The sequence below is a fragment of the Aedes albopictus genome, chromosome 3 (assembly GCF_035046485.1).
Source record: "Aedes albopictus strain Foshan chromosome 3, AalbF5, whole genome shotgun sequence".
In the NCBI taxonomy this organism is placed as follows: Eukaryota; Metazoa; Arthropoda; class Insecta; order Diptera; family Culicidae; genus Aedes; species Aedes albopictus.
This window is the reverse complement of record NC_085138.1, coordinates 114,438,674-114,450,952: the sequence shown is the minus strand read 5'-3', so window position 1 is coordinate 114,450,952 and position 12,279 is coordinate 114,438,674. Positions and strand designations below refer to the sequence as shown.

At 38.0% G+C, this 12,279-nt stretch overlaps 1 protein-coding gene across 1 annotated transcript; it reads left to right on the top strand.

The window, feature by feature from the left end:
- The first annotated feature begins 7,764 nt into the window (after window positions 1–7,764).
- LOC109430498 (plancitoxin-1-like) lies at window positions 7,765–9,323 on the top strand. Its single transcript, XM_029853012.2, has 2 exons — window positions 7,765–8,100; window positions 8,177–9,323. The coding sequence occupies exons 1-2, from the start codon at window positions 8,003–8,005 to the stop codon at window positions 9,147–9,149; spliced, it is 1,071 nt and encodes a 356-aa protein (XP_029708872.2). The 5' UTR covers window positions 7,765–8,002; the 3' UTR covers window positions 9,150–9,323.
- Window positions 9,324–12,279: the final 2,956 nt, after the last annotated feature.

Sequence of the window (12,279 nt, the reverse complement as noted above, 5' to 3'; positions counted from 1 at the left end):
TATCTATGCCAAAAAAGCGTTTCCGAAAAAAATGGTAGAACAAAAGTTATTGCAAATTGGATAAATTTTTCGAAATCAATGATAAAAATTTTGATTGTAAATCAATAGGTTTTTGATTGTTTATCAATAGTTCAACTATTGAAACAAGTAGGTAGTAGTTGGGTTAACCTTATGATGTTATAACCATATTCTAAAAATTATTGCATCATATTCATCTAATTCCGTTTGTCCGGAGTTCATCGAAAATCGATGGTGCTCTGGAGCAACCATGGGAAGTAGAGGGTTAAGGCATCATGTCAACAAAAGAAAAAAAAAAGTATTTTTTTCATTTTTCTGTCTATTTTGATCTACTCATACCTGTTCCGATACTCTCACTCAGACGTTTTTTATTCTGTTTCGGGAATTGAACCTAGACTGCTGTAACTGGACCGCGATGAAACTCGGACGCGCTAACGCTGTGCTACGACTACCATGTATTTTGCACCTGGGAAAATGTGCAACATAAAGTAACGTACACTGCAAATTTTGTTTGCTGTTATTCAGCAAATTTTGCTGATTTTTTTTGTGCTGATGTCGTTTAGCAATACGAATTTACTGAGTATCAGCAATTATTTTTCAACTTGCTGGACCATCCAGCAGTTTTGACAGTTGATCAGTAACATTGTGCTGATACTCAGCTAAAATTTTGCTGAAATTCAGCAATATATTTTGCTGATTTTTTTTGTACTGGAAGCATTTCAAAAAATTTGGTGTGTATACTCAGTTCGTGCTTTATTGAGTTGTGTTTTCAGCAGCTCTAAAAAGTTGTGCTAGGGTCTGAATGCCATCAGTTATCTTACTCTTCCAAATCTATTCGAAAACAAGCGATTACAGAATCGATTGATTCCACAAACGAAGATAATATAAAGATATAAATTAGTCTGTGTTGATTATGTTATTATTGTTTTCATACGTGCTCACTTCTTTTATGATATCGGGGCACTATATTAAATAAGGAAACCAATATCTCAACCCCCCCATAATGTTTGTTCCCTCAGCATCTGATTGTATTCATGTCCCAAGCAGAAACCAAAAAAAAACATACAAAAATTTGAATTTTCAAACAGCAACATCTGAGCATAACAATCCAAGTTCTACGCAGCAATTCATGAAAATTTGGATTTGTTTTTCTTTTTTTTTTTAATGGTTCACAGCCAGTTTCGATTACCGACTTCGGTAAAATTTTACTGGGTTTTTGAACTGCTGACTTCTCGGTAATGTTGCCATTACTGAAAGGTCAGTAAATTGATAAGTTGATCATCTGTCAAAAAAATACTGGGCAAGTCAGTAATTGTTTAAGGGAAATTTTAACTGAACTTCAGTAATTTGTTTGTTTACCGTGGATTACCGAGTTTATCAGTTTTCCTAAATTATTCCCGCATCCCGTACACCAGCTTTTCAGTTCTAGTTTATTCGTATTTCATTCTGGCATTCATGAATACAGTGAAGAGGCTCAATATTCTCTGCATTCCCTCCAATATGTGAGCGAAATGTGAGGGATCTGCGTCGAATTTGTGGAAGAAGCGAACACGGAGTTGTATCGGTATTAGTATCCGGATGATGGAGAAGCCTCGTCGATCTAATTGCTATAGCTCCAAGATAATCGCCTGATCACTCGATTCACAAATTTAACGCTGATATTCACTGCTTACCTGGTAGTTGGAGGGATCACAGAGAAAACCAAACCTCTTGTCCGTTCTAAAGACATTTTAAAATTTTTCTTCTGCATCTGGAATAGAGTTAATAAACTATAGAGGAAGAATGTCGCTGGCGTCGCTGCCGAAACATCTCTTGCTGGCGGAGATAGGCCGGGCTATAAGTGTCAAAGCGAAAAAGTATGCAGTTTGACAGATAGATACCCGACATGTTTGCGAGCGAGAACAAAGGGAACAGCAGCGACATTCGTCCTCTATAGTTTATTAACTCTATTGCATCTGGCTACTGCTGCTGCTGCTGCCAGAAATGCTTACGCCTATGACAGCTTCTCGGTGGGGCAGTCCAATGTTTACGTTTATTTCTCGCGAAAGCTCGGTAGAAAAGCAAAAACTACTGAAAGTCGGTACTTGGCTTTACTGATTTTTTGACTGAATTCAGTAAAGTACCAACATTACTGTAGATCAGTTGTTGCAGTTGCCATACTCAGTAAAAAGTGATGTCTTTTTACTGAAATTCAGTAAATGTTCGTGAGGAATACTGAATTTTCGCTAGTTTTGTGATTTACAATCTGAGCTCGGTTGAAAAAAATACCGGAACCCTAAATCATAAATAAGTGTGTTGTGTTTCTAAAAATGTTTTACAGATTATTTTTTCGAACTGAGGGATTTTTTTCTGTTTACACTTAGAAATAAAAGTATACACGGAATTACTATTATTTATGCATTTTATATCCGCATCTCTTTCATTCACTTTCTGTTTTCATGCTATCTGCCGTTTAGCCTGGGTTGAAGCGAAGTGATTTGTCAACCCAGACGATGCAGCGGATAGCATGAAAATAGAAAGAGAGTGAGAGATACAAAATGCATAAATAATAGTAATTCCGTGTATACTTTTATTTCTGAGTGTACAACGATGAAAGCATTAGTAAAGGCATATATAAAGTAATAAATCCTTGCATTATTGATTGCCATAAAGCTTTTAACATGGTAATGCAATGAAGCATTAAACAACGTCCCTATAGAACTATACCGAACTGTCAAAATCCCATAATGCTTCAATGCTTTCATAATGTAGAGTAAACGCTTTTTTACTTGACAGGTGTAGAATAAAAGTTATCTCGCAATAGCTTAACTATAATACGATTGAATTAATGTTATGATATAATGCTTGTGGTTCCTTGGGCGTGACTCAATGATTTCGCTTATAGATGATATTAAAAAATACCGCATTTCGATTTACTCACTTTGCAGTGCTCTAAAGCAGCAGCCATATCGACAGTAATAACAACTTTCAATTGTGATTTATATGTGGAAGACGGTTTGGAAAAAAAAAAACTAAAAGAAAATATAAGAATCAATCGATGGAAATTACAATATTTTTGATACATTTTCAAATGAATTCAATTAATGCTTACCCGGTAACTGTAAATCTTCGCCGATAGCACTGATCGAAGGAACGGACTCATTCTGGGTTTGAGATGAAAACTCGAAATTACTAGCAGTGCTCGCTTGTTGGTGGATTAGTCTCTGCTGTTTCTTTCTCCTCAAAATCACTACACGAAATATGTATGTAGTTTCTATTCATTGGACCAGACTCACTTGTTGTTGGAAGAGTTAGTTCACGTTGTTCTTACAAATACCGAAACACTTTTTTTCTTTTTGTTCTTCGGATTATACACCTTCCTGATGTCGAAGAATTTCTGAAATGAATCAGTGAAATCCTTTATTTTTTTTTAGGCAACATTCTTAGCTTGCGCCTCCGCATAAGCTGTTCCAAAATTCGTAATAATACTAGATTTTATGTTGCACTGTCCTGTCTTTTCAAATCCTTGTTGTTCCATGATGCCTTCGCAGTTTGTATTGTTATTCGTGCATTTGATCTAGTATTTTGCTTCTCTGCTCGCAAATAAAACATGAATTTCCGGAAAACTTCGTTGTATGTAGGTCTTGGTGTAAATAGGACAGATGGGGGCATAATGGACACCCAGGGCGAAATGGACACCCTTGTTTTCACCGAAACCGTTGGCTTTCATGTTATACTTTGAATGCATAAGGCCGGACAGGACGGTGGTTGAATCGTCCGCCATTGCTCTGTTGCTAGTAAGATGCAAATCTCAACTTCTACTTCATATTATTGACTAGAAATTTGATCGTTCATTTGCTCACTTGTGGTGCACAATCGACTAAAGTTTCAGCCACGTCAGTGCAGTAGAAATTAATATTTGCTTCTTCAAAATCGCGAGGCAAATTGTTAGAAAGAGAGGGAAGATAGGAAAAACTACACGTCGTCCCGTGCGGCCATAAGTGGAAAGGAACAAGTCATTGTTCTATTTTTCAAAAACACCATTTATATTTCTCCAAAATAACCAAAATATCATTGAAATTGAAATATGTTTTTCATATGGTGAAATTCTTATAATTTCGAAGCAGCAGCAAATAAGGTATTACGAGTGTTTGAGCGTTTGCACCATAAAAACAAGTATATGCAGATTTAGCAGTTGATGAAGTATTTTATTTTTGATCAGAATGTATTCTAAATAGCAATTTCAATGTTCTAGTCGATTCGGGGCGAAATGAACACTGGCAATTACGAATGGATGTACGCGCATTGCATACTGTTGAGCGTTTTAGAGAGCTTGGAAAAATCATTTCGATTAATTTAGCCTAAAATTTATTCGATTAACTTTGATGTTATACTCGTCTAAGATGGAGTATTATATCTGTGGTATTGATCTCCGTAGGCAAATTAAGGACTGTTCATTAAAGAAAGTGGACACCTGTTTTTCAATAGAAAATATTTATTTTCGAACAAATTCATAAGTTTATTTTTTATAAGTGACAATCAACATATATGTGGCCGAATTCACGTGAGTTTGAACATTTACTTCGCATTTCTGTAGAACGCTTGGACTTTCCTCTTGATACCTCCCAATAGATTCTGCACAACTTTCTCCGTAACCTTTCGGTGTGCCGTAGACCAAATTTTCTTGAAGCAATTAACAGAGTTGGATTCTCTTTCATCTCTCTTGAGTTCTCGCTTAATTATTGTTCAGTATCTTTCGACAGGACACAGTTCAGGGAAGTTTGGTGGATTTTGCCATTTTTCGACAAAATCGACTTTTTCCTTCTTGAGCATCTCTAGTGTAGAAGAAGCGTAATAAGCGGATGCCAGATCAGGCCAAAACAATGGAGGATCCGTATGTTTTCGGTAGATGGGTAGAAGTCGTTTTTTGATGCATTCCTTTCTGATATTTTCACCGTTGATTGTTCCCATTGCGAAATACGATGAACTCTTTAAGCCGGATGAACAATTGGCTTGCCACAACAAAAACTTTTTCCCATTTTTTTCAGTTCTGATGTTCCATACATTATCCAGCACATCTGTCCCCTGCTCAGCGTTGAAAAATTGCGGTCCCGGAAGTGGACTAGTATGCCAATTCTCGAAACAACTTTTTGGAACACCATTTGTGCAGAATTAATCTGCTAGTCGCTAAGCTAATCCAACATATCGCTCGAAATTTCTCACTTTTTTCCGTTTTCTTTGAGTGTGTTGCCAAAGTGAACAATGTTTTTACACACTGAGCAAAAGTTCACATGTTTTTGTTTAGTTTTAACTCTAAACTATTGGTAAACAGATGTCCACTTTCTTTAATGAACAGTCCTTACTTAACTGGTCGATGTAATCAAAGAATGAGCATAAAATATGCAGGGGTGTCTATTATGCTTCGATGGGTGTCCGCTTCGCCCCGTACCTTTCCTGCCAGCCCTAAAAAACACACGGTTTACAATTTATTATGTCTTCACAATAAAGACATTGTACCTGCTGTAAATGATTGAAATATGTATAAAACAAGCTAATGTTGTAAGCCAACAGATAATATGTTTAGTTATTCTACAGGCCTAACGTACTCATTTGCTTAGGCGCAGGGGTTTTCAGACCTTTTGAATCGCGGTGCACTTTTTGGAAACAAATCGCACCACGGTGCACATGTTCATTATTGTAAAAAAGCAACTTCAAATTTGTCAAATCTGTTGTATTTTTCATACTAGCGACACCCAGATGCATACACCCGTCGATAACAATTTTTCTCACACTAATTATGACACTGTCTTGAATTTTTCTACTACTTATTAGAATAAAGTGAAGTGACGCAGTTATTCGACTTGGAATATTTCTTGTGGAGAATATTTCAGCAAAAAAATCAAACAAAATCTTTATAAATACTGTGTAAAATCCTGAGAAGATAAAACTCTTGCAAAATTTCAGCAATTTATTTTTAAGAAATCATAACCAGAACTTCGGTGAAGTCATTTGATGAACCCTGTATAGTTTTTAGTAGGGTATCGCGCCACTTGGGCGGTGGCTTCTATATTCGTCTGTTTTCCACTAACTCAGTCAATTTTTAACCAATTGACTTGAAATGTTGTACACGGGTAGATACTATACCTATCTCAACACATTCCAAAAGTTGTGTCAATTGGTTCATATTTGACTGAGTTATAGTGGAAAACAGACGAATATAGAAGCCACCGCCCAAGTGGCGCGATTCCCTATGGTTTTTTGATAGTCGTTTTCTCCAGACTTTTACTGGATTTCTGAAAAAAAAATCCTAGCAAGGCACTTACAAGCTTAAATTTCTTAACTTATTTTTTTTTTTTGATAAATTTCAGAAAGTTTTTGATAAATTCCTCCCAGGCACTCTTGTCAATTTGAAGAAAAAAAATCTGGTCATCTGAATTCTAGACCATAGCTTCCCAACCTTCGTTTCGCGACCCCCCAACCGATTGCAGGTACGCTTTGATTGTTTTACGAAAAGCGCAGTGACGACTGGGGGGTCACGAGAGCCAAGGTTGGGAACCGTGGTTCTAGATCAATGATAGATTCCTCCTTTAGCATTAAGCAAAGCCTTAGAAATATTAGTAAGATTTCTTCTAAGATTATTTCACCAATTCATTGAATACAAATGCTTGTGAATATCCATTACGAGTTTATAGAAAAATATGATACTTATTAGAAGAGTTTTGGTAGACTTGTTCTATGACTCTTCACGAATATCTGAGAGGGCTTGGGGTGAACACGCCAACGGGAAAAATTTACTTTCAATCTGTTCGAACACCTTCGAATAGTTTAGCCTTGAACCCTTTTTTTAATTATTTCGAATCAGTTTTCATTAAACAGGTAATGCATTTGAATATGAAAGGCTTTTCTAAAGTGCCGCGGTGCAGTTGTCATGGTTTCGCGGTGCACCAAGTGCACCCCGGTGCACGATCTGAAAACCCCTGGCTTAGGGTGTCCAGTCCATTATGCCCCTAATCCCCCTATTTTTTTTGTGGGCTTCGTGGCCGTGCGGTTAGCGGCGTCAGTCGTTTAGGCGTATTGTGAGTGCCACGGAGTGAGGGTTCGATTCCCGCTCCAGCTGGAGGAAACTTTTCGTCAAACGAAAAATCCTCCACTGGTCCACTGGGTGTTCCGTGTTGTCCGTTGCCTAATGTTAGTGAATGTGTTCAGTCTGTGCAACCTCTGGTTGAAAACGGTGTAGTGTCTTTATAATGACAGAGTCACTAAATAGCAACTGGAAACTGGGCCTGCCATAATCATCAGGAAGCCACACCTCGAATTTTCAAGAGCACAAATCTGAGTAACCATAAGACGAATTGTGCTGAAAAGTTGATCGATTGGTGACCCGCTGGTGATGACCAATCGATCATCTTTTCAGCGCAAACCAACCCTCGGTTCTTCAGATTTGTGCTTTTAAAAAATCTAAGTGTGGCTTCATTATATATTTACCTTAAAGCTAGTAAAGTTATGTTTTGTAAAGTATTTTTTTTTTCGAAAATTTTCGTTAGGTTTGGTATAGTTTTTTTCACTTTTTCCTTATAGATTTTCCTAACAATTAAATTTCTCGTGAACAACTTTTTATAGTTCATGCCAAGGGCTGAAAGTCTCTTTAATAAAAACAAATCAATCAATCAATTTATAGTTCATATTCTTCTTTTTCAGATCGCCGAGAAAATTTCCCTTTTTATTGATAAAAGCTACGTTTTTCTTTATTTTTTTGCAAAAGCCAAACGTAGATAAAAACGTCATTTATGGACGGTTCGTAAATTATTTTTCTTAGCTTGTGTATTAACTTCATGCTAGAGCTGTGTGCATCACCTATACTTCTGCACTTTCAAACCAATCAAAAGCGAAGAAGTTCTTATAGCCAGTTGTTTCAAACAACAGCTCGTTAACAATCAGAGATAGTTGATCGACAGATGTTTTGAGTAGAACGTTACTCAAATAAAATTTGGTTTTAATTTTAAAAATGTTCATTCTGCTAGTACTCTCCGTTCTAGTTTGTACATTTCAAACCTGTTTCTCCGAGATCGGATGCCGTGATGAAAGCAACAATCTAGTTGATTGGTAAGTCACATTCTCTGGTGCAGCATCCATCACGACACATACCAACATCCCTTGTTCGTTATTGCATATGATGCAGGTACTATCTCTATAAACTACCTGAAGCAGCAGCAGATCACCATCCACCGAAGGATGCAACCTCAGGACTGCACTATGCATTTATTACATCGCACGGTTCCACAGGATGGCAAGTGTCCGAGAGAAATGTGAACCAAAGTGAAAGCATTCCTGGAAGAACGCTGAAACCTTTGCTAAAGGGTGGCAACGATTTGTTGCGGATTTTCTACAACGACGAGCCCCCAAAAGGAGAAACGGATGGTTCCCGGGGGCACACCAAAGGGGTCATCGCTACCGATGGGAACACCGGGTTTTGGATGATTCATTCGGTGCCAAAATTTCCACCGATGTTGAACGAGACCTACCACTATCCAGACACTGGTAGAATCTACGGTCAAAGCTTCCTTTGCGTAAGCGTGGGCGCAGATCAGATGGAAACTATTGGACAACAGCTAGCCATGAACGAACCACACGTTTACTCGTTCCACATCCCGGAAGCATTGAAAGAACGATTCCCGAAGTTAGTTCACGCAACAGAGATGAAGCCAATCAAAAAGCCACCATTCTGGAGTGCCGCCAATTTGAAATCGATCGGTGGAACGAAGTTCCATTCGTTCGCCAAAAGTCGTCAGTTCAAGAAAGAGCTCTACTCGGACTTCATTGCGCCCTCGTTGCAAGTGGATCTGCTGGTGGAAACTTGGCAGCATGGGGCAGGGAACCTACCGAGCGATTGCACGACCTCCCAGTGGAAGGTGATGAACGTGAAGGAAGTGCGGGTGACCGAGCAGTATCAGTTTGCAACGCTGAAAGATCACTCCAAGTGGGCGGTTTCGGTTCCCGGGGATCGAGATTTTATCTGCGTTGGGGACATCAATCGACAAGAGCATCAGAAGGCCAGAGGGGGTGGAAGTGTATGCAGTCAGCTGGACGGTATTGTTCAGACCTATCGAGTAATGGTGGAAAACGTTGAAGCTTGCCCGAAGAGTGGGAATTAAAACTATTATTAGGCGACACAGCGTTTATAATTGAAATTAAGAACTTCTATGATCTCATTTTGGAATTGAGTTATGAATTAGAAATTTGAATAAAAATAATCCTATACACGTAAATTCACTAGAGTTCTACTTCTAACCACTCTCACTGTCCTTATCATAATCTTTGAAATTTCCACTGGGAGTTAATATAAAGCTCTTCGGATTCCAGGTATTTTTTAAGTTTTTATAACGACCATAGAAACAGGACGTGCAACCATTTGGGTAGAAGGTCCTATTTAACTTTCCTTAGTCCCTAAAAAAATAAAGTTACAAATAAGAGCCTGGGGTCATTTTTTACCCCAAACAGCTGACCTCATTTTGTGTTTCACGCTTGAGGTGCAAAGTGTGAGAAACCAATCAGTCATTTGGTTCATTGTGATCAAAGAATTGATTATTAAATGATTCCGTTTAAAAAATGAAGTTTTCCGTGCTTTAGAAATAGAAGTCATACTGTGAATTACTCCAAAAGCTTCACCAGGAATTTCTCAGGAAGATGCACCAAGATTTTTTTGTAGGGGTCAAACCGGATATCCCTCCTTGAGGGATTCACCGATAAATCATCTAAAATTTCCGCGGAGAATTTCTCTAAGAATTTTCCGGAGAAGCTATTGAAGGAATTGTCAGGTCGATCTCCTTTGGAACTTATGGAAAAATTATGGCAAATAATCCGAAGGAACTCTTGAAGGAATTTTCGGACGACCACCCGAAGAAATATCCTGAGAGACTACTGAAGGAAATTCTAGACATCTACTGAAGAACTTTCTGCTAGAAAGATTCTTGGTAGAAACCCTAGAAGAATTAAAGGTGGAACTCTTCGGACGATTTCTGTGGAAATTTTTGAGGAATTCCTGGTGGAACTGTTTTTTGTTTGTGTTTTTTTTTTTTTTTCAAATTAAAGAAATAATAAAATTATCTCTTGGAAGAATTACTGGTGTAACGCCTGGTGAATTTTTCACTGAGTTTTTCTGAGTTTACTGAGCTCCTGATTTTCGATAGGAAATCTTGAAGGGATTCCCGATGAAAATCCAAAAAAATCGAATAAAAGTCTTTGAAGAATTCCATAGAAACTATGAACCAAAAACATTTGGCAATTAGTGGCACTCCTAGAGGATTTTATAAATAAGTATGTAACTATTGTAAATTCAAGAGGAATTTCAGGAGGAGCTAGAAGAATTCACGAAGCATCTGTGTTGCGAAGCTCCCTACAGGTATTCACAGCGAAACTATTAGAAGACTATCTTATGGAGCTCCCAGAAAATTTTCCGGTTAAACTTCTAAACAAATTAAACTCTAGATTTTCACACACAAAAATGCGTCATGGAGATTTAAGTACCGTCAAGGTACCATTCACCGTGGATCTAAGAGGATTCGGGGCAAATATGGGCTTGTCATTTGACACCAGTCTTATAAACATTGTTGGTGCCGCTTTTAATTGCCTTCATTATAGGTTAAAATTAAAGCAATATCCACAGAAGTAGAAATTTTTTCACTAAATTTGGTGATATAGTACAATTAGTAGAGGGTAGTAAGGTCGCCTGATTCCGTGGTAGGTCACCATTCACCATTCACATTTTATTCTACATATTTTGTTTAATAATGATCAAAACAACCCAGCCAAGGGATTTTCTTCGTTTAAATTCATTTCAAATAATAACTTGCAAGATTTTATTAGAAAAATGAATGTTCAAATTTTATTTTTTTAGATATATGGGACAATATGGGGCACGGTGAATGGAGACCATTGATTTTTAGAGTACCCATTTACCGTGCCTTTTTGTTTCAATTAAAAAGTACGAGTGATCTTACTTTCTTGTTAAACTTACCTCGGTAATGCAAAATAAATACCTGATATGTGAATTTAATTGCTTCTTGGTGGAATAAAAACGTTACTACATTTAGTTTATCGCTTAAATCACCTTAGCGCGGTTTTCAACGGGCTTGGTGGTCTAGTGGCTACCGCTTCTGATTCGTATGCAGAAGGTCATGGGTTCAATCCCTGGCCCGTCCTTTTCATCCTACTTTGTATCTTTCTATCCACTTTCTCTCGCTCTTTCTTCTCTACATATACAACTCATGTATATTCATATGTTCATAGCCATCGCTAGAACCAGAAACGAATTGAAAAAAAGTCGTTTCCCTCCCTTCCAACTTCCACTCACAGCACAGTGTATATATAACGCCTATAAGTTATGCAACCAAAGCGTGCTGTGCCGCTTGACCTTATTCACCTTATTCACCACACAATCTATCACGAACACTATAAATAACCCTATCCATGGATCGCATCACCGACCCAACGGTGACTCCCAGATCTCCCATCCTTTCCGTCTAACAAATACCCCAGTCCGTGCGGGTTGTGGGGACGCAGAGTGCTCTCGGTCTCTAGTAGCAACAACCAGTACACTCTAACATTCCTTTCCCTTCCCAGCTGACTATAAGGACTTGGCCAGCGCCGTTATTGATCAAATATACATGAGCTGCTAAAATTGCACTTTGAGAATAAGTGGAATGTCCCAGCCCCTTATTCAGTTGGATCTCAGTGCAACTGGTACCAGTTCAGATCAATCACGGAGGAGCAACCATTGACATGTATAGTCAGAATTGATCGTTTTTGATCGTTTTTAAATCACCTTAGCGCGGTTTTCGTTATTTCACTATGAATGCAGTGAACAAGCAGAAACCCGCTTCATGCAAACACACTTTAGTGTCAAAATGATACTTTCAAATGTTTCTAATGAGCGTTTTGACATGGTAACAATGCATTAGTGTTGTATTGGCGAAATTGAAGGGAAATTGTCATATCATTCAATCGTAATATGGAAATAATGAAAAAATATTCGAAGGCACACGGTGAATGGAGCCCCCACGGTGAATGGCGCCTTGACGGTATTACGTAATAAATTGATGCTGCCTACATAAATTTCCAAAGGAACTCCTAGAAGTCTTTCCGCTGAATTTTCTGCGGAAATTTTAGAGCACTATTTGGTAAACTTGCAGAGAAATTCTCGATGGAATTCCTGCAGAAATGTACGATGGAACTTCTAAAGTAATTACTTAGCGAAATTTTTCGTGGAGCTCCTAGAGGATTTTC